The 24275-nt window shown below is 39.5% G+C and overlaps 1 protein-coding gene across 1 annotated transcript in view; it reads right to left on the reverse strand.

Annotated features, from left to right (window-relative positions):
• Positions 1–23942, reverse strand: part of IGF2 (insulin like growth factor 2) — a 41798-nt gene extending 17856 nt beyond the window's left edge. Inside the window, exons 1-2 of the mRNA XM_075837618.1 lie at positions 23637–23942; positions 181–343 (exon numbers count right to left, since the gene is read on the reverse strand). Of these exons, the coding sequence (XP_075693733.1) occupies positions 181–343; positions 23637–23696 (223 nt within the window). The 5' untranslated portion in view covers positions 23697–23942. The remainder of the gene's footprint in view (positions 1–180; positions 344–23636) is intronic.
• Positions 23943–24275: the final 333 nt, after the last annotated feature.

The raw sequence follows: 24275 nt of genomic DNA on the forward strand, positions 1-24275 counted from the left end.
CTACACCAGCAGCAGTTGTTGGTTAATGACATTGCTCACATTTTTCTATCTGTTTTTGTTCTATGCGGCTCTGAATTTATGATTCTACGTACAATTTCTATAGAAACAAGTTCCTTACTAGGTAAATAATATTATACATGAGACTAAAGGATTTATATAAGAGGAAAATATTTTATTTACCAAAATAGAAGCCCCGATCTCCACAAACAAACTGCAGCGTATCCACCAACTCTCCACCGCAGAGTGTCTCGGCCAGGCTGAAAGCTCCGGATGATTCTGCTGTGTATGCTATGAAGGTGTAGAGGATGATCAGGACATGTCGGTTGATTGATATTCCCGGCAGCTAGAGAAATTATGAAACAGTCAATGTTAATGGCTGCAATACCCATACGTAGTTATATTTTTATTTGTACAGAAACACAGATGGAAAACTAGTATGATTCTATCAGATCAATTCTTATTCCATGCCATTGGTATGAGACCTGTGGTTGGAGGATTTTGCCATACCACCCGTCCATCAAGCGCAGATTGCTCAAGAGGCAGAATTCAGACAGATTGACGCTGATGTCAGGGTAGGAGGCCATGAACCATACCGGCACCAAAAGGAGGTTTCCATATTGACATTGATAACATAATACCACTATTAGAAGCCCAATGGAAAACTACAGATAACATGTCATGGCATCAATGGGTAAGACGATTGCAATATAGTCTGATGAATGTACCATCAATAAGAAATCACAATATTCATAAAAAGGAGAATATTATGTGCTTGCAACAAACATGCAGATAAATCCTTAAAGGGTGGCTACAAAATGATACTGCAACACTGCAAGCGAAATGCGTTATTACACAGTGCCTATTCAAATGAATGGCCTCGGCAAGTAGAGGGGGTCTTAATATGGGATAGCATATGAAAAGTGGTTTTCGTGTTAAGACAAGTACTTTAAGTTACATAAAGTCCCTGCTGATCATTAGAGTTAAGATCCAAGATTTTCTCAGTGTTGTTCTTATCCGAAGATAGGAATAAAATGGAAATAATATAAGGGCAGAATCAAATTTTTTGCCGTCAATCTTCTATGTTTCTGTTTATGTTTCCAGTGTGCCAATGCAATGTTAGAATGAAAATTAATGAGTTGTATGAGACTGGAAACACATGACTGCTCTTTTCCAGAACCAGCGCCTCCATTGTGCATAGGCTGTGTCTGGTATTGCAGCTCAGCCCCATTTGAGGAGCTGCCATACCATATATAGCCTGTATATGCGAGAGGCGCTGTCTCTGGAAGAAAATAGCCACTTTTTTTAATCTCATGCAACCCCTTTAGCAAAACAAAATAAACCTTATCTGTAAATTGTACCATTCATTCAGGGATGTGCTTGCCGGGAAGGAGTAGTCCCTAATTTGGAAAGGTAATACTGACTTCAAACGCATCAGTGCCATAGATGGCCATCAAAATGTGGCCATTTATTTCCATCCCTATTTAGTTACCTCATGTTAAGTCTACCTCAGCAGGGCTGTATACATAAAGTACTAAAAAGGGTCTTATTCAAAGTGACTGATGTTCCTCCAACAAACAAATATGTCATTAGACCAATGCACAGTGGGAATGGAATGATTTCACTGGAAATAATCCCCTTACTTTATATTATACAATTGAAGATGTTTTTATTCTGGTAATTTGGTAATTATCATCTATAAAGTCAAACAGTCGTAACTCACCAGCAATGTGAGCCGTGTGGAAACAGGAAACATGGCGGCTAGCGCGTCTCCTGTGTATAAGTTTCATTGTTCCTTTATTTATTGTATTGGCTTCACGAGCTAATCTGCAAAATTCTGCGCCCAGTTGCTCAGAGAGATAAATTTAGCTCATAACTTGCCATTCTATTAATACCCATAGACAATGCAAATCTCCCCAAGTACTTGAGCAAACATTTACATTGTAGTCAAACCATAAATCTAAGATGTCAACCTGCAAGTAACTATTGTGATTCATTTCTATTCCCGTGTAACCTTCTGGAAGTCTTGTAAACGGCCAAGTACACATGATCACATAAATACAGTTGTCCTCAAGATGTAATAGTTGTGGCCAAAAGCCAAAATATAGTTCTACATATGAATTACATTTGCTTTGCTACCTCATATTTGCATACTGACATAGACAATTGTTTAGTTGGAGCATACACAGTGATTTATAGGTGTCTGGATTTAAAGACGTTATATAATATAATATAAATAAAAAGTAATGGTGGTTCTGGAAAAAACAAAAAAACGTATGTAATAATAACCACTAAGATTTGCCCACAATGTTTACACTGCTGAGAAGTTCAATGTAGGCGGGATTGCAGTGTGGCTGACAGCTGAGCTCAAAATACATCTTATGAGACATTCCTTGAGGAAGTGAAGAGACAAATAGGATAAATAAAACTTCAGTATGCCCTCTCTGTCCATGGATATCTCCATTCATACAATGTAATTGATTTTTAACATTAAAATGGAAGTGGGGCCTGCTCTCCACTGGTTGCCAGTTAGAACAGCCCATTCTCGGGATCGGTGAAGTCCCAGTGTCCAGGAGACCACCTATCAATGTTGCCATAAAATACTTTTGCAAGAAAACATTTTTAAAAGCCAAGTGACTAGGGATGCGGTGCAATTCCAGGCACAACCCATGGGCAATAGTGGCGCTATTTCTGAAAAAAAGCAAACCTTTTTCCTAACCTCATACAATCCTTTTACTGTTTGTTTTTTTTTTTAGTATTGGTCGGGGCTCTTTTTCCAACTGACATGCAGTAGAAGAAGCCTTTTATTGCAATACAGTAATCCTGTGCATCTCATTCATAAGGCCATTGGCTGCCTTAAAAGCCCCACAAATATGGAAGGTTGACTCCGACTACTGTAAAGTATACAGAATCGTCCCATATAGACACAGAAATGGGGGGAAAAATTACTAGTAAGTTGAACCCTAGGACAATTTTAGGCCATGTTTACATTGCGTTTAGGGGCTACGTTCAGCGCATACACTGAACATGTGCACAGAACATGGTATGAACAGAGCCTTAACGATCCAAATACTAATGTATAAGTCATACAAAATGCAAATAGAAGAAAATCAAAATACATCTGTGTTCTTCATCATTGCAATTCTGTAACCTATTGCTAGCTCCCATGGATTCTATTACAAGCAAGGATATCCCTGTTTAATCACAGATTAATTTATATAGCAGATAGTCACTGATTAGGCCATTTGAGCATATGCAGAATGGCCTCACCATGCTCTGTGCCCTAAGTGAACCTTAACTGAGTGCTGCAAGCTTTCCGTATTTTTCAACAAAATTACTATACCTGAAAAAAGTGGATAATTTTTGTAAACTACAATTACTGTACATGTTCCTTCCACCATATGTTTAATGCAAGCTTCACAGAGATAAGTATCGATGTAACTATGTAATTATAAGTACTACGGTATACAGTACATGCATACTGAGAATTCAAAGTAACCTTAAAGAGGCTCTGTCACCAGATTATAAGTGCCCTGTCTCCTACATAATCTGATCGGCGCTGTAATGTAGATAACAGCAGTGGTTTTTATTTTGAAACACAATAATTTTTGAGCAAGTTATGAGCAATTTTTAGATTTATGCTAATTAGTTTCTTAATAGACAACTGGGTGTTTTTTAACTTTTGACCAAGTGGGCGTTGCAAAGAGAAGTGTATGACGCTGACCAATCAGTGCCCAATCAGCGTCATACACTTCTCTCCATTCATGTCCATTTGTACTCAGCACAGCGTTAACTTTACTGAAGTGTCTTGAGAGTGAATAGACATTGCCTCCAGGCAGGACGCAATGTCTATTCACAATCCCGACACTTCGGTAAAGTTTGTGTGGGACTTAATCACAGCACTGTGAATTCTGTGCAGTGAATACAAATGGACATGAATGGAGAGAGGTGTATGACGCTGATTGGTCAGCGTCATACACTTCTCTGTACAACGTCCAGTTGGTATAAAGGTAAAAATGCCCAGTTGTCTATTAAGAAACTAATTAGCATATATCTAAAATTGCTCATAACTTGCTCAAATATGATTGTTTTTCAAAATAAAAACCACTACATCGCAGCACCGATCTGATTATGTAGGAGATAGGGCACTTATAATATGGTGACAGAGCCTCTTTAAAGGAATTGTCCTAGATTAAATGAAAAACAAAAACAGAAAAAAGAAAATCAGGCATACTATAGTGCATAATAATCTCTTTCTAACAAAGCTAGAACCAATCCCTTTATCTTACATGGATCCAGAGATCTCACCATTCATTGCTCCAATTGTTCTGCTAGATTCTCTTAAGGCTGGCAGCTCAGGGGCATGTCCTTTCTGCTGCAGCTCCTCCCCCTCCCTGTCATAGCTTGAATAGGCAGATTGTTCTGTTTCACTGCCCCTGCCTCCTCTCTGGGCGAAGCTTTACAAATGTCCCCCATTACATGTCTATAGATAAAGGAAGAGCCCAGCCCTATGTAACTCAAGAAGAGGGAGAGCCTGAAGCTTACACACAGTGAGGGGATGATGAGCAGAGGGGAGAGCTCCATGCTGTATGGAGGCTTTCTCTGCTGGCTCTCCTGTGTGTTTATTACTGCGTAAGTCTCCATCCACACTACAAGCTGTGTTTCTGGATGTAAGCTTCTTCTTTACTGACAAGCAGAGGAGGCATTTTCTATTGGCTGGTGGCAGTTGGAGATTGGAACTGAGTATGTGCGTCCTACCTCATTCAGCTCAGCAGGAGAAGGTTTACACTACCATACAGAGTAAACACCAGGTGGCGCCATTATAATGAAGTAAAGGGAATATCTTGCAACTGGATCATTTTTATAAAATTAGGCAAATTACAAAACAAATTTATTTTTAATGCTGGACTATATTGCAATAACATTTATTACTGGGACATCCCCTTCAACTAATTATTTATTGGCCTAGCATTTGCAATAGTTTCCCTGTGCCCTCCAATTATAAAGATTCAGCTGTACTATTTCTGACATTGGTAACATTACTTTGGCTTGGGCTGCTCTTATCACCCTAGCGTTATGGCTTCCACTTATATAACAGAGCCATCACAGTTACTGAATGCTGGATCCGTTTTTGAAATCCTAACAGACCCCAATGACTTTAATATGTTCGGTCAGGTATTTTTGACAGCAACAATAGCTATACTGACTGCACTATTCTTGCTGTCAAAAATACTGGAAAGCCCATCGGAAAAGTTTGATCTTGACAAAATAATAGGATATTCTTCGGATAAGCAGGACATTTTATGTACACAACTGTTCCATTTAGTATAACATGAACTTTCTTAAGGATAATTTAACCATAAATGGTGGTGGTTATAGTATTAGCAGGTGTGAATATTCTTCCTGTACTTCCTTAATGTGAAGTTGAAGTAGAGATCCACATCAATCACTGCTGGCCACTGCCCAAGAATTTGAGTACAAGTTTCAGGATTTCAGGATAGTTAAGCTTGCTGTTAAGGCTATTTACTAACATCGCACTTAGGTGTAAATTTGTATTACACTATAGCATCTTATATTTGCTTTTAAAGGCTATTGCCGTGTAAGCAAATAAAGCCTCATTCCTGAATAGTTGCTATGGATTAGTGAAAATGTTCCCATGAAGGCAATTTGTGACTACAAAATTCCATTTTCTATAGTTCGTAAAATAGCTTCATTATATTGTGGTAATAGGTTGGATTTTCGAATAGAACCAGCTAAGGCATTAGACTAACTGATTTAAGGGGTTTATGGTTTAGAAAATCCATCTTCTAGTACTGTATTAGGGAAATATGAGTTAACCGAAGTGGATTCCACTTTCAGGACCCTCATCTATTAGGCAAAGCAGAGGTCAACTATAAAGAGCGTCTATCACTCTGGAGGACCCAGCATACCCATGAATTATATGAATAGTCCATTGATTTAAATAAGAACTGTGTAATGCTTCATTTCACCTGCGCTGGTGCTGCAGGGGAATTAATTACTTTACGTTTCCCCAAAGATTAAAGCTGACAGCTGGGGTTCCCAGCAGCGGGAGACCGTGTATTCAGAATTGCATCAGGGGAGCCCTTTTAACAAAAATCAATTTTCCAAAGCGGGCAACCCCTTTAAACTGAATCTCTATACAAGCTAAATTGATTGATTGATTGATTAATTGATTGTTTTCTAACAGCACATTACAGTAACCTCTCTGCGCAATCTATGAATGGATTGCTCAGAGAGGTTACTGTAACGTGTTGTTAGGTAACAGCCTCCCTGGGCATTCCATAGGCAGAATACTTTCTGATGTATGTGGCACTGGTAAACTGCTGACATACCGTGCATGGCACAGCTGGGAATATGAAATCTGGAAAGCCCTTAAGAGTCGTCATGGGGTTGATAATAAAGAATAAACAGCATGTCCTGTTGTAAAGGATCTCTACTTTAAAGTTACCCCTGATATCATATTGCGACCAGGTCACAGTAAAACTGCCCCTAAGGGTAGAATGGTGGGTCAGTGGTTAGCACTGTTTTCTTGAAGTACTGGTGTGATTCTGACCAAGGGCAACATTTACATGGAGTTTGCATGTTCTCCACATGTTTGTGTGGGATTCCTCCACACTAAAAGCGTACTGATAGGTTAATTGTATCTGGCCTTTGGGTGCTATTACATGACCCGACATAGGCCGTAAAGACGAGTTCCAATCAACAAGACAGCTCGTTGATCGTCCCTCGTTTGCTCCTTTCACAAGGAGCAATGCTGGTTATGCATGGGGACGAGCGATCGTTACTACCATTGTTCGTCCACATACATTTCCATCATGTCGGCAGCCCGTCACCTTGTTTACACAGGGAGATGTGCTGCCGACAACGATAATATTTAATGCTGCATAAACTAGCAGATCAGCTGCGTTCATCGACTATTTATTGCCCTGTTTACTCAGGGCAAAGATCGGGAACAAGTGTTTATATGAATGCATGTTTGCCCGATAATTGGCCCGTGTAAAAGGACCTTTAGGCCGAATTCAGACGACCGTAGTATACGTCTGTGTGACGGCCGTTAAAACAACTGCCGTCACATGGACGCATGCATTTCAACAGGGTGTGTTAATGGTCAGTGAAAAAATAAGACATATTCTATTTCTTGCGTTTCCACGCATCCCTCCATAGACTCTAGTATATGAGGGATCCGTGATAACGCGTCCCGCACGGGTGAACCTCAGATGTGAAAAACTTACATTTTTCACGTCCGAGGTTGCTCACGCTCGTCCGAATGTAGCCTTAGTGTGTGTGTGTGTGTGTGTGTGTGTGTGTGTGTGTCTAAGATAGGAAAAATAAGATTATGAGGCCCATTTGAGACAGTGTATGATGACAATCTTTATACAATTGCTGGTGCTATATAATAAATGGGGAAAAAAAAAAGATAAGAGAACCGAACAATGATGTCAACTGTTTTAAGTTCTATACAATACCTTTTTATGTGCTTCAAAGTTACAATATGCCGGTAGTAAGTTGTGTAGTACTAGTCTACAGATAAAACTATATAACAAACAGAAGTGTCACATATGTATACAAAAATATTCAGACACATTCTGTAATAAACATATAAAATAAATAATGTATCCCGGCATAAAAACAGCATAGATGAAAACAACACGCAGACTAAACCATTATCTTTGTGTTGAAGTGCTGAAATGTACGTAGGCAGCATAGAGATGTTTTTCCCAAGAAAACATCTGCTAGCGTGCACTTATATATTGAGTATGCACCTTTAAGCACTTAGAAGCATTATTCAGTTCTCAGTAGAAGTGAGTGACTGCAGGTTTAAATAAACAGAACCATGTCCCACTAGGATAGGGAGGCCTGAAATTACTTCCTTACATCAATATCTATGATGCAAAATAAAACCTATTGAGGATTCCAAAATAATATATGTGACCTTGGAAAAATGTAAATAAACTCATTTAAAATATTGCTCAAGCTAAGTAAATGACCTCTAGGACTTCTGAAGTACATGTTTGCAAATGGCATAGTTAAACATTGCAGTAATAATGTACATAAGACTAAAATCTTAGTTCAGATCAAGTTGTCTCCAATCGATTTAAAGACGTGACCACCTTTTTTTTTTTTACCGCTTTACAACTGTTGGTCCAGTGTATATGAGTCAGGGATGGGATCTTCATAGCTATTATCTGAACATGAAGAAAAGAAGGGTCATCTGCTTTAAGGGTACCATATTACTGATGAACTAGTGGGCACAACTACACTAGATCAGTATTTCTCAATGTTCTAGCCAAGTACATCCTACTAAAGGATATTACACCAAAGTAACCCCAAGGTTACAATTAAACACTGTGCTGCCATTAAAAGTACAGCATGATCACAGTGCGAGTACCTCCTAGAGAACTGGCTACCTACCAGACGCTTAGAACCTAGAGTCTAGATGACCTTGAAAAAAGGACACGACATACAGTAGTCATTTACGTTGGTCTCCCTTCCCCTGTCTCATATTTCCTAGAACATGGACCAGGAGACAGGAAACCTTGTAAGCTGCTCAGTGGTGCCGATGGCCTTCCAGTAGGGAGAGGGGGACACTACATATGCCAATTAATAATGCTGTTAACTGGAACTGTGCGAACTGTTGAGCTGACGCAATGAGGTCTTCCAGTCTATGGTTAATAACATATAAAAATGCTTGTGACATGTTACATTTATGATATAGCTAGAGAAGAGAAAACCGGTTGAAAGTACTCGACTTAGAAGAAAGGTTGAATTTGACTGTATGACCCTAAATCCACTCGTTGCACACATTATTGCAACAGTCACTTTAAGGAATTCCCCTAGCTTCTGTAAGTGTCCACTTGATGAGTTTAGTTGGCCAAGAGGTCAAGTGATTTGCACCGAATCTCTTTAATGCTCATCTAATACCCTCTTGTTAGTTAGTTATCAAAAGTTTTACAATTGTGATTAGAACAAACTAACTTTGCTCCCTTGGTGTACATTATGATTTGAGCAAAGTTTTATGCCGGGCACCAATTAGATAAGCAAATACACTATAATTTAATATTTTCTATTTCTGGTGTGTTTGAATGAGTATTTATAGAAAAATAAAATTATTATCTTTGAAAGAATAGACTTAGTTAATATTATTATGGCACTAGTATTAGTCGGACATGTAGGTGGTCACCCCACTGGCAGGTCTAGTTAGCCTCGCCATTAACCATGAAAAGCCAGCGATAATTAAGGTCACAAAACTATTGAGTTCAAACAAGGTTATACTTCAATCCTGCCCTAACCTCCGTGACTTTTCTGTTTGAGGAGCCTGGAATTTACTTTTAGCACTAAGATTTAAGAACAAACAAAGTAGCTTTTAAGAGGTCTCCACTGCCACCTTAAAGTCGTATGGGTTTCTGATAATTACAACAATCAAATCCTGTCAAAAGTGAAAGGGTATGGAGTCAGTTTCCTCATAGATGTTGTTTTTGCAAATTCCATAATTGGCTGGTTTTAAATTATATTAAAGAAAAGCAAAACGTCCAGATTGGGACTCCAGAGGGGTTTTATTCTCTGAAATGATAAGAATTTTAGGTCAGGGCAACTGCAAACAATTAGTCATAACCTACAGTTTTACCATTCTCATGAATGAATGTCTGTGAAGACGACTGATTTATTATTTTATGCGTTATTTTTGAATGGATTAGGTATGGCTTGAGATTTACTTGACTATAGATACTGAGGCTAAAGAACGTGTTGGGTGATCATGAGTTATATAAAGGTGATCTATATACCAAAATATGTTGATACTTATGTGAATCAATTAGACTACTGCTTTTAGTGTTTAAAATTCACTTCATAGACCCTATGGTCATAAATACGTAGACCTGTATGGTAGAACTTGAGTTTTCTGTAGCACATGTTTGCACGAAGAAGCTGGAGACGACTGCATTTCTTCAGTAAGAGCTTTGAGTAGCACTAAGCAGTTCTTGAAATGCTTCCATACAACACACTAAGCAGACCAGTTATGATACACTCCTGCTGTTGGGTCCAGAGTGTCAGGATAAAAGTTCATCATGTGGCCATGAGATCCAGCTGGTTTAGTCGAACACTTTGAACCTTTTCTTGCATCACATTGCTGCGATAGTCTACTTGGAAGAAGACTGTACACATAGGCCAACAGAGGTCATCCATGGTCCTCTTCTGGCAACAGTCACTAACCTACCTGATAATGATCCTATTGATTTTACGTGAGTTAATGTCATACAAGGCGGTATTTTGGAGATAAATATGCTGCAGTATTGGACCTTGTCTTACAAGGTTCCATGTATCTCATCTATTGCTGGCACATATGGTAATATTTAAGGAGAACTAATGGTTATGGTGTTAAATTGCAGATTACATCAACATGGAACATCATCCAAGTTTATAAGGATGTAATGCTTCCTTTTTGTATTTACATTCTGTGATCTCTTCAGAAGTCATACCCTAGTCATCCTCCGCATGTCCATGACCATGTGGAAGTGACTGTCATTACTTCGACTTTCTTAAAAGCATGTCAAAGCACCCAAGATTTTGAATCATATTGATGCCGTTTTTACTTGTTTATGTATTAGACACGTGACGTAAAGAGTCTGCTAAAATGTGAGTGTTTGCATAAACATGCTCTTTTGTAAGCAGCTTAACATAACTAGCGTTCTTAACCCTTCAATGGCACATGGAACAGTAGCTTTTGATAGTTAAAGAGGACCTGTCACTAGGTCACATAAGTTGAACTAGTTTACTGACCTGAATAGCGCTGTTTCCCTGGGTCCAGCACTGTTTTACTTTTTTTTCCTGGACCCCCCTGTTCCAGAGATATGGCCCATTGCTGTGTTGGCTCCCTCTATGCTATTTTGCTGTAGTTAGCCAACAGGGCATGAACAACCCTCATGCTGCCTCACACTGATTGGTCAGCATCAGAGGCAGGGCAGCTAGCTCTACCCAGTTGGCTAACTGCAGCAAATTAGCAAATAGGGAGTCAACACAACAGTGGGACACATCTCTGGAACAGTTTGGGTCCAGGAAAAAAAGAAAAACAGTGCTGGAATTAGGGAGAAAGCGCTGTTCAGGTCAATTAGCCAATTCAACTTAATTTACCTAGTGACAGATCCTCCTTTAATATCAAAGAAGCATTGGACACAGTTACTATAGATAGAGAGATATGAATACAGAGGGAAATTCTACAGAGGTTATACAGTCTTTCTAAAAAGTTTGGTCTAGTGCCATACAGGTGTCATTAAAGTATATATAGGGGTCGGGGAGTTATAAAAACTAGTGTGGATCCGGTAGATCATTATCAACCATGTTGGTGAAAGCCTCCACCTGACCTCATAATCAGTTTACAGTGTAGGCCACTGGTCCGCTGTTGTGAACTACAACTCCTAGCATGCCCAAACAGCCTCAGGTTGCAGACCACTGGTGTAAACAAAGATAAGTCATTGAATGACACGTGAGAGATTGCTCCCTTGCGTAGCTTGAATTGGATCCAGATTAAAAGTTATGGCGTGGCGAACTGTCAAGTTCTGCCATATATGATAATGTAATGCTATGTAGAATCTATATACACTATGGAAACAAGATGATATTTGTATAGTGACATAGCTCCATCTAGTGTGATCACATCACTGTGCAATTAGTAAGAAATTTAATTTAGTGTGTGCCCCCCTTTTATATCTTCCCTGTTCTCTTAAATTGTAGGAGAGCTTATTGGCCCCAGGAGCAACCAGTATTACAATTCAACCTCAACTTGCCAGATTTGCCCTGTGCCTACTTGACAGGACACGGAACAGTATTCTCAGACCTTAGTCCCCCGTCCCTGTAACAACATCCGAAAAAAAATTACAGATCCAGTAAAATGCGAGAGGGGACAGGCAGTGAACGGGTGTGAAGCTTGCTTCATTGCTTCACCGCACCCAGCTGAGGAGGAAGATGAAATCACAGCCCATCCACTAAAGCGGTTATTAAGATTATAGTTCTGGGTCATTTACAGCTTAATGACAATTAGTGGAGAAGAAGAGGGAAAAAACACACAAGTCATGCAGGTTATGGTGGCAAAAGAGAAGTCTCTGACGTCAAAAAATCTCCTTTAATTATAGAGCCCCGTGTAAATGCTCCTTCTCTCGTCATATGTTTAATCATATAATGGCATTAAAAATGCAATGAAAGGAGTGTCCTTTATCGTCAGGAGAATCCACTGAGAAATTAATGTGTCCTTGGTTCCCAGCATACCTCATAACTCTATCTGCCCTTATACCCAGCAACCGAAATTCATTTTTGTTAGCAGGGGACCCCCCAATGATGCCCATATGCCCAAAAATGGCATATCCAAGGACTTATGAGACTTATGAATTTACTAATATATTTTATTTTTGCACTTGTTTTGTATATTTTATCTAGTAAGTGTTTCTTGTGAAGTACTTAATGCTTCTATTTGCTTGAGTGGAAATAATCTAAATTAAGCTTATCTAGAATGGAGAGGCAGTCATTTGTGAAACAGAATTTCATGTGTTCCCTTCTGTGCATGCAGCTACATTGGTAGTCACCCAAACAAACAAGTAGTTGCCAGGCAATCTAAACTAACAAATCCTGCAAAATACACTGAAAGAGGATCCATGAATAGAAATAAACATTGTCTTTTACAAAGGTATGTAACACTAGATTTACAATATGTTTAAAGTTACTGCAGTAGGTTTAGGTTTTAAAGGAGTTAAAGGGATTTCATAGTAATAAAATGGTGTCCATGGGGCAGCAATCAGGACTGGGTGCAGTTTCTAATGGAAACTCCATGATGATTTTGCTTCCATGCACCAATCATAGGATTTGGTGGTGAAGCTATAGAAGTGCACATAAAAGAGCCACCAGCAGTTGCCAACCCTACCATATTCTTATGACTTGTGCTGTAGATTTCTACAATAAAATTTCCACCATGAAATCAATGGTGATGGAAACGGAAACCTATGGTCCATTCTGACGGAAAGCTCAGACAGAACGTCAGAACGGAGCCCTGACCCAGATGTGAAAGAAGCCTAAAATTGTTCTAACACACGGTGGTGTAAGGCAACACAATGGAGAAGACAACCCCTATTCATCTCAAACTATAAACCCAGCACAGTGCAAACATTAGTGTAGCTTGTACATCAGTTCACTAAGTCGTGTACACAAGGGAAACTTTTTGGCCACTGTTGCTTCTGCACATATCAAAAGGTTTTATACTTCCTTTTTAAAGGGTTGTTTTGACATTTCATGACATCAATGTGTGATTGGCGGGATCTGATTGTTAGGACCCCCAGCAAACACTGGAACACACCGTCTTGCAGCACTTTCCGAGAGTGGTGCACCATAATATAGTACGTATGTACATGTGCTATGAGTATAAAACACCAGTGGCCATTTATATGTCAGGTTTAAAGGGGTTGTCTCATTGAGGACCCCTCTCTATAAGCAGACTAATATGAAAGGGGCTGTATGTAATGGAAAAAAAACCTTTAAATCTGTGTAAAAATCCACACTCCCCATGCAAAACAATATTAGTAATTTAGGTAAGGAGGAACCACTCATAATGACAATGCTTTTCTCTTCTACAAGGAATGGCATGGGTGGAAAAAGTTTTAAGGGCACACAAGGGTCTGGGCCCTTGTTAGGAAAGTGCCAGGATTGGGAAGTAGTATATGGTGTCCCCTCTTATCTATGTATGTAATTGCGATTAAATCTCTTGACACATTATAACCATTGTATACATGATTTTTCTAACTTTAACAAACGATGTACTATGTGGTTTTCATTTACATTGCTGACTTTACTATTGCAAAAGATCTTCTGTTCCTCAAAAGACAAAACTGAAAGGCCAAAAATCCAACATAGCCATTTTTATACAGGAAGGACATGTAATGATGTTCACCCATTACTAAAGTCCATACTTCTGTGCATTTTAAGAGTAAAGAGAGACAAAGAATTTCCTTTATGTGCATCACAAGCTGAAATCTTACAAATAAAGCAAAAAAGGAAAATAAGTAAAATCTAAAAAAATCTAAGGTTTTTTCTTATGACACTGACAGCTTCGGCAGTGACCTCTTTGATAGAGACACCGGGGATGCTTGTGGAATCAGTTGGATACTTATGGTGTTTTAGAGGGGTTGTCCACCTTCTGACAACTAATAACCTATCCACCTATTTACTTGCATACAGAACTGCAGCTCGGCCGCTATTCCGTAGCCGGAGCTAACTGCTTCCGGCATGTACTTCCAATGCACGGAGGCACCGGACCAGCTGATCTGTGTGGGGTTCAGGTGTCGGACCCCCACAGATCATGTACTGATGATCTATTAAAACATTTTTATTTACTTTTTCAGATACAGCTTCTATGTATCCTAGATACATAGAAGTTGTAGCTTGAGCTCAAACCCGAATCCGTCAGGTCAGCTGGACTGACGGCTTTGGTGACAGCGGACACCGCTGTTATCGATCACATCTAAGTTCATAACTTAGATGTGATCAATAATAGGTGGATGCTGCATGTCTGAAACAAAGAGGACCTGCTGTGACCGAAGCAGTCAGTCCTGCTGACCTGATGGATTCGGCCCTGAACGCAAGATACAGCTTCTATGTATCCAGGATACATAGAAGTTGTATCTGAAGAAGTAAAAAAAAAAAAAAAAATATAAAAACCAATTACAAAATTGCTTAAAAAACCATCATACATTGTTTTATTTAAAAAAAAAATTGTCCAACGGTTTACATAGCCTTGCAAGTTCTTCCCAGAGTGTTCTTTTCATTCAGTTTTTTACAATCATATACATAGCCTCTTTAGAAATGTTGCTGGTTGTTCTTGGAAACAGAAAGCGATTTAACGCCACACCACTGTCTGACATGTGACCTAACAGCTTGTGTTCCCACAATGCACTGCTCTTTGGAAACAGGAACCAGCAGAAATCTGGAAGTAGCTTTTGATGTGAGTGGAGAGGAAAACTTTTTGTAGCTAGAAATCAATACAAGATAAGTGATGCAACATTGTTACAAAGTCGATCAACTTTTTTAAGTGGCTTTTATGTAGGAAATGTTGTAAATTGTTGTTTCCGACTGAATTGTAAACCTATTGTGTCTATGTGGCCACGTCGGAGATACCGTTGTTGCCTCAGTGATGTGTCATTTATAGTGACGTCACTGTGGCAGTGGTCTGCAATTGTCTCGTGATGAGGCACTATATGGTATAAAAGTAGCATGGGACCCTCTGATGGCATCAAATTATAAAGGTAAGTATATTCAAAAATTTTATTTTGAGAAGAGTTTCAGACTGTAGGAATCAGAATACCCCTTTAAACTGATTTCAAAGTGGAGCACCAATTTGTAAAATTAACATCTTCTCGTACAAGAGACATAGGAGATCTTTGCTTTATTATCAACTTAATAATACATAACATCTTATTGGGTCTATATCTGGTTTATAGAAATACATCCAGGCTGCCAATGCCAGAAGCTGTTTCTTATAAGTTTTTCCATCAGTCATTTTCCTTACTACCTGCGAACAATACAGTTGCATTCAGCTGACAAAGCCATGCACATCATCAGTTTTTCTCCAACATTTTTACCTCCTAGCAGTCCTGGCTCTAAAATCCTAAACTTTCTCTGGATCAAATCATGCCGTCTGTGTTTTGTTTCACAATTAGGCCGACAAGAGAAAAAAAAATTAAAGGTGTAGAGCAAAAAATTGGAGGGGGAGTCGGCAACATCTGCTCTCTTGCTGCTACTCCTGCATGTTAAAGGTTCCCTCATATGCCCCCTATTCCCTGTTGCTCAACAATGCAGAAGCCTTTCCAACTCTGCTCGCTCTCTCTCTCCTTCTCCAAACAATCACTGCAGAGAGAAGGCAACTGGGAGAGAAAGAGGAAGAAAAACAGAATGAAACAAGCAAACAACAGACTTTTTCAGCTGGCGACGCGCCATCACTTAGCTCGCTATTCTGGCCGCTTTCACTTGTTTTGCCTGAATATACTCTCCTTGGGGACACTAATATGATGAAGGGGTGTTTTGTTTCCAACATAGCATTTATGGTTTGTCTCCCCTTTCGTTTATTTTTATATACTCTTCATTGCTCCATCCGTTCCCCTAAAAGCTAAAGAACGTACTGTACCTTCTAAAGTAACACACAAGTAGAACCCATCTTGAAATATTAATTTAAACGTCGTTTTCTTAAATCTAAATTTGCTCGACTGCCAGAAGGTTAACTTAGGGCTGCAAACTTCAGTTTTGTACATTTTCCTTGATGTGATGTGGAAAATGGCGACATTTTTACATTTAGGATGCAACATGAACTGTAGCGAAGCATGTTCAGCAGGTCCACCCTGTGATATGTGAGCGCCATTTAACATAATGAGCTGAGACATAGTGTAACTAATGAAGGAATTAATTTTTTTATCATGGGCAGATTGATACATGACCAGGCTGGCAGGGCTTTTGGGACGCACAGTTTCACAACAGCTGAAGAGATGTTGGCTGCCTACCACAACATTATTGCAGGCTGACTACATTGTGAAGTTTTTGAAAAAACAAAGTACTGTACTGTGCAATGATAACACATACAGTATAGTGAATAATTGGCAAGTTATAATCTCTCTTGGAAAGTAAAGGGTTAAATACAATATCTGCGTATAATTGGTTCTTAATCCCTGTGCCGTTCTACTCTGGAACAGAACAGGCCTTGCCTCCTCCATTTATAAGGTATGTGCTGCTCTAGAAGACATAGAACTCTCTGTGATTAGTGATGAATTTCTCCCTCCAGTGACATATATCTATTACAATTCTCCGGATACCAAAAAAAAAAAAAAAAAAGATCCTGACCAACTAACTTATATATATTTTTTTGCTAATTAAAACCAGGTAGTGAAATATATTCTTTCTTTCTAATCTGTTTTTATTTTCTGATTGTAGAATTTGAATTCTATTTTCTGTACATGCATATTGGTCGACCATCTTTGCTCTTCTCAGTTGACAGCATTTAGAGATGTGCTATACAGTCATAGAAAACAATAGTCTGGAAAAGACCCATTAATTTCTATAGGAGAGTTTTCTAGGCATTCTCGGTGACCTGTGCAGAGGTCCATGTGCAGGGAGGCAGAAGAGGGGAGCTGTGTCCAGGGCCTATTATCAATGGTGGACCCTGTATAATCTATATAGAGGTGTTAAATTTCATTGTAATCCTGCCTCTGATGATAATGAAATGACTGTTGAGAAGTGATCGCTACAGAACAGGAAGGGTCAATCTATTGTGAGGATCAGTGGTCAGAGCAAAAACTGCAAGATTTCATGATTATTTCTTTTTTTTTAATATAATGACATGGAAAATAAATAAAAAGAAAATCATGAAAAATTCCTAAAAAAGTATGTTTAACATTGATTAAGTTGATTTTACCAATAGGTCATTTTCTGATGATACATTCTGCTCCTCATAGCCAAGATCCGAGGGCCTCAGTTCTTCCCTATGTTCTAGGATGTACCTTTGATTGGGTTACTAGGGATGTCCTCGGTTCTACCAAAGCTCATAGGTCTAATCATCCTTCTGTGCTTTTTCTGCATGTAGACTGAACCCTCCTACAACAAGTTCACCAGGGAGTATAGAATCTGGCGGGATATTGGTTACACAGACTTCTGAAACATGTTATTCGGTCAGAAATTTGGGTTACCTACTTATTTTATCCAGTTTTCAGGGTTATCTGACTTACTTGTGAACATGGAAACCCCATGTTTGACTGTTCCTTAACTAGGAACACAAAATATTCCAGTCTTTGAAAAAGGGGTACTGTAGAACGAATTGTTTTCTCAGTGAGTCCCAATCATGCTCAATGAGTTTTCACTAAAATCAATAGCCTCTGTTATTGAGTGATATTTCAGAGACTATAAATTAAGGAAACCTCTAGCCAGAATTGCCGTCGTTAACCATGCAGAGCTGTGGAGAGTTGTCCACGTTGGCTCAAAGTATAATTCTCCAGAGCTTCTTTGTTGGACGCTAGTAAATAGGAGTTAAGACCCATCTGAATGTGTTAAAATGTAAGGCCAGGATCACACACACAGTTTTGATGCAGTTTTTGGCTCAGTTTTTTGAGCCAAAGCCAGAAGAGGATCCAAAAGGAAGGAAGGAAAGATATAAATAAAAGACTAATGCATCTCCTTTCTTTTGTGTCCACTTCTTTGTTTGGCTGGAAAAAAATGAACACAAAACTGCACCAAAACTCCTTTAAAATTGCGTGAGTGTGATCTTGACTTTAAGGCCAGGATTACGCATACAGTTTTGAAGCAGTTTTTGGCTCATTTTTTTTAGCCAAACTCATGAGTGGGCACCCAAGAAGGGAGATGCATCAGTCTTTACTGTTTACCTGTCCTTGCTTTTGGATCAACTTCTGGCTTTCGCTCAAGAAACGAGTCAGAAACTGCCCCAAAAATTGTATCAAAACTGTGTGTGTAATCCCGGCTTAAAGAAGTTTTCCACTTTCTGTTGACTTCTGACAAACCATTCAGACACATTAAATTATATCATTAAAGGGTAACTAAACTTTTTAAAAACTTTTGACATGTTATAGTGACATGTCAGAAGTTTTAATCGGTGGGGGTCCAAGCACTGTGTCCCCCACTGGTCGTTAAAAGTAAGCGGCAGAAGCGCTCGAGTGAGCGATGCGCTACTTTCTTTCCTTGTAAAGTCGAGCGAACGGTGTACGGACACATACACTTTCTATTGAGCCCGTACACAGCTCTGAGGAAAGTCGATCAGAAACGGAGCGGCACAGTGCTCACTCGATCAGGGGGGTTTCAGTGCTCGGACCCCCACCCATCAAAACTATGACATGGAAAAAGTTTAAAAAAAGTTTAGTTACACTTTAATAGGAAGGTCCATGAGCTTAGAGTCCCACCGGTTCCCACAATGTAGTGGCGGAGGAGATCGGTGTTGCTCAGCTTCAGAAATTTTTAAGGAGTACCACTGTTGAGTCACTGGAACTTTTATGGATTCACTGTATTAGATGAGCACACAAGGGCCATTATCAAGATTTGATGAAGGAGATTTGAAGGATTTGGAGAAGGTTTTTAGTCTAGATCATAGACAAATACATACAAAATGTCCATGCCTATTCTTCTGAATGTCTCCAGAAACCTGGATACAGATGAACTACCTGTCGGACAGAGTTATGAGAACATATAAATATGTGCCTCCCCTCAATCTTCTCAATACACAATATATAAACAAGCTAAAAAAGGCCATCTCATAAAAGTGTTCATTTTTGCCAAAGTAGAAACAAATCCAACCTTTGTGGATATTCTATCTTCAGGACATTTGTGAATCTACATTCCAACACACCCATTACCCTGACAAAGCTAAAGTGAATATGACTAGGTACGGGATTGCATTTCATTAAAGGAGTCTGTGTAAGCAAGAAAGTATGCACATACCGCACATGATCTTACTTATGTGCCAAAATAATAACCCGGGCAAGTCTGCTGTGATTGCTATGTTGGGCTCATAATGTAATACTTAGAGTGTTTGGCAACCAAGCGCATGTTGTAAATTGTAATGTAAAGGACGGGAACTCCGTGTTATTCTGAGCGCCTACCTAAGTGGTAAAACAAACTACAACCTCCGTAAGGAGACAGCTATATTACCAAACCATTAGAGTATATTGTCAATGGAATGAAGATCCCTAACAACATACACAGTAGCACCATATAACAATAAAAAGGACCACACCGGCAACATAATACTAAATAGCAGCACAGTAATGATGAATTTACTGGCTGCACTCCTAACAGACATTACTCATAACTCACAATCATATATAGGACAAGTCCCCTGATTTATTACCATTGTTTCTATTCCCGGGTAACCCTTACTCCTAAAGAGGGTTGGTATAGGGGTGTGATTTGTTGACTGGTTTGCAGCCCCAATGCCAAACATCTATGAGGCTTCTAAAATCAGTTTCCCAACCCTACTGTAAAAAATGTCAGCTTCAGCTGAACTAATCAAATATTAGGGGTCAGCGACCTTCAGGAATCCAGCTGTTGAGAAACTACAATTCCCAGCATGCCCTGACAGCCTTTGACTGAAATAATAAAGCCTTTTGCTGTCACTGCATTCTGGGAGTTGTAGTTTCACAACAGCTGGAGTGCCAAAGTTTGCTGACTCCTGTAATAGTAAAATACTTTGTAGCAAATCCCATCGGAGTCTAAAATAATTATTAGCTGGTAAAAGGTAGACATAGACAATAATATATTTTGGAGTCAGGGGCAGATTGAGAGTGGTCTAGGGCCTTGGACAGTTATGTTATGGAGCAGTAGGAAGTGAGACGATTGATATATTTTGTAGCTATAGATTCAGTATAACTTGGCTTTTATTCATTTAAACCTGTGCTCATGCCGGGCTTAGGAGTCCAGTGGGCAGTCCTACTCAGTGATTGACAGCCTTTCCTATATAATTTTCCTTCAGAGATCACTATCAATTAGTGGTTAGGACCACCCACTGGACTCCTAAGCCCGTAATGAGCAGAGGTTTAAATGAATAAATTACATGTTATCCTTAATCTATAGCTACAAAAAATATATCAATCAGTTCAGCTCCTCTTGCTCTGTAACATGCTACCCACAGATTCGACTTCATTTTCCATGTGACAGGTTCCCTTTAACACAATGCCATTGAGAAGTATTTATCTCATGTATTTTAAGACCCTTTCACGTATGTGATCAAGGGGATGTGGACCCCTTCCCATAGGCACTACCCTACTGCCCAAATGGTTTGTCCACCCCTGGTTGGAGAAACCGCTGCCCCATGTATGATGACAAAAATATTTCAGTTCTGACCAATGAAATTGGTAAATCAAAATGATTTTTCTTGGACAAATTGCTTCCATCATAGCAAAAGATCTTTGCACCCTTTAATAGAAGGGATATCTGAACTTGGCCAAATCCTTGCGTCTATGGCCACCTTAAGATTCAAATGTCTTCTGATGTAAAACTACACGTCTCAGCAACCCTAGTCACCAAAACGTATATCGGACTCATTCCTTTTTATTCCCTTCTATTTTATCTGGTTTCTCATCACGTAAAGACCACCTACGAACCGGTCTACGAAGCAAAACACAAGATGTGGGGTTGTAATAACTCCCTGGTTCGAATTCCCAAACATTTCCCAGAAAGCAGAAGAAAAATTATTTACATTTACGTTAGCTTCTTTGCTGTTAGTGTGTGAAAGACAGTATTGCAATATTTGGCAGGCCATTGGTTAAACAATGGCTGCCGGCAGGGTATATAACCCATAGACAGATCTGTGCCATGTGTTCAATGTCTGTGTGGGAAGAGCTCCATACTAGGAATCTTGAGTCAGCAGTTAGTAGAATCTGTACGTGCATGTTTTATCTGTGACACTCAACACTGTATCAAGCATGCTCTGTAAGACACGTCACAAGAGCTCACAATCCTTATACAAAGCACCACTTCAAAGGGCAGCGAATACAAGCGTTTTCCTAGAAATGAATTAGCCAAGGGGCCCTGAATACACACACAGACTCGCAGATCATCTGCAGTTCACGTTACACACAGCCTCGGGGATGTAGACAGAGTAAGCAGAGGTTCATTTACAGGGGAAGAGGTGGAGAACACATTTCCTATATACCTATGTGTCCCTTATACATCCATTCTAAGGTATAGCTGGACATTAACCGAGCGTTCGATAAACGCAACGATATTACTGATACCGATTGATCATTCACTGCAATCCCGCCAACAATATGTTCACGACTCGCTAGATGCACAACAAATCCATGTTAGAATTTTAGAAACATGACCAATATATTTTCCGAAAGACTCAACATTTTTCAATTTATCGCGTCCACTCGCTTTGGTACCATAGACGTAAAAATTATATATAGCGATTGTCGCTATGTGGCGAAAACCAATATCATCTATGTCCAGCTTATAAGGGTTTTTCTCAGGATAGAAATTGGTGGCACACCGCTAGTAAGAAGTGGCAGAGGTTCTAGGAAAGCACAGTGCCATTTTGTCTCTGCTCGGCTTCCTTCGGTTGCATAGTTGGCCCATTATAGTGGATGGCCAACTATGAAAACTCTAAAAAAGCTGAGTGGAGCTCATAGGAGACAAAGTAGCACCGCACTTTCCTAGCACCGCTGGCGCTGCCACTTTGTTCTAGTAATCGGCAGGACTCCCGCTGGTTGGGCATTGGTGGCATATACCTATGCCACAAATCTCTATCCAGAGACAACCTTTTTCATTCTCAGGACACCTAATATAATAATATATAATAAATAATATATAAACGCAATGTAGAATCTATGTATAGTGTTAAATTTACAATGACATAACATTGTGAGAATATATGAAGCATATTTATTCATGTATTATAGCGAATCATTATTTTCATTAATCAATTAACATGATGAAACTTTTCTCTGCCAGAAATCCAAATGCATTGATATATATGTATATATATATATATATATATATATATATATATATATATATATATATATATATACATACAGTCAAGGGATAAAATTGCGCAGGTTCCGTATGATACGCCATGTTGAGTTAGCAGTTACCTGTAGGGTTCATTTACTCATTCACTTCATTTAAACTGATAGAAACTATTTTGTAAGCTCTGCAATAAAACTAAGTCAGACTTAGCCTAAATGCCCTTTACTCTGACTCCCTCTAGTGACAATACAAGGTAGTAATTATAATCAGATTTTGCACTTTTTTCTCCAATCTTCTTCTCAAGGTTTAGGTCACAAATGTAATGCTTCTCTCAATCCAGTAACAATCCACTTTCTTCATTCTCAGACACAGCTAGAACAGCACCTGACATAACAAACCATCACTGTCAGCACAAAGGTAGTTATTTACTACACCACTAATTAACAAGTGGCAAAGGGAGCCAGAAAACAACATCCTCAGAGCAATCTGCCAGCTACCTTTAACCCCCACCACCAAAGCACCAACAGGCACCCATCACTACCACTAATTTGCCAAAAACCTTCTTTCTGCAACTGCAGTGGAACTACAACTCCCAGCAAACCTATCACATCAGCACCTTGAAACCCTAGTCTCCTTACAAACAACATAGCATTAGTAACACCCACAAAAGGGTTAACCGACCACAATAAATATAAACATGCACTGGTTGATTCATAATGAGTGTAAATTAGACATGACGTCACTGCTTACGTTTCATGATGCAAAAATCATTAACTGTATGACCTTTAACAATGGCAATTAAATGTGATTTGATTTAATCCATCAGCCATGCACTTGCAATTATCCATAATTTATACATCTCCTGCTCTTACTGTACATGGGGGCTGCTATGACGTCACAGTTTAGGGGGTGACGTCACATGAACTTAAACATCTACTGCTCTTCTAGATCAGCCCATTAATCCCTTGCTCCTTGCAGACTGACACTTCCTGGTACAGAATGAGCAGCAACTTGTATCTTGTCAGCTGCTGCTAGGACTGCACTGTAATCACTTATCATTATTATGTATGGAGCAATAATAACTTCATTACCCCCCTCCACCCCACCATAGACCCCCATGGAGTTACCTGTAGACCCCTCCAGGACTGGGCTGTGCAGCTTCTGTTCTTGCATCTTAGTTGCTCCATGTCTTTTCTTTTTGTAATAGACTTATCAGCTCCTGTAGACTTGGAAGGTGCAATAACTTCTTCTTCCTTGTATATAATTGTATAAGATGCTGTATGTGATGTCTCCAGGCTGCTACTGGTGCTGCTGGTATATGCTGGTTTATTGAAGTTACAGGATGGGATGGAGAGAGGAGACTCAGATGGTTAAATACATTGAGAAGTCTTCTCACTCAGGCTACAATAATATTCTTGTTAGCTGCTCCAGTCCTAGGGAGACAGACTGAGGAGGCAGCCTGCCCTTTCTTTTATACACCCTACCTCCCCCTCTTCTCCCCCTCCAGTGGGCATGTTCCTGTGTATCCACACCCCTCCCCCCCCCCCCCCACCTCCACCCCAAAAAGAGAATAAGTGAAAGTGTTTAATCAAGAGCACAAAGCCTGGGAGTCATTGTTCAGAGTCATTTCATTCACAAGTTTACTTGATACTGTTGTACTGGGAGAGGTAACAGCACCATTGCTCTATACTGTAATTCACTGATCTGTCAGCTCCTGGGCAGTTCCATATGTCTGTGACCCTCACAACAGTCCCTTGTGTCCGACT

The sequence above is a fragment of the Rhinoderma darwinii genome, chromosome 9 (assembly GCF_050947455.1).
Source record: "Rhinoderma darwinii isolate aRhiDar2 chromosome 9, aRhiDar2.hap1, whole genome shotgun sequence".
NCBI lineage: Eukaryota > Metazoa > Chordata > Amphibia > Anura > Rhinodermatidae > Rhinoderma > Rhinoderma darwinii.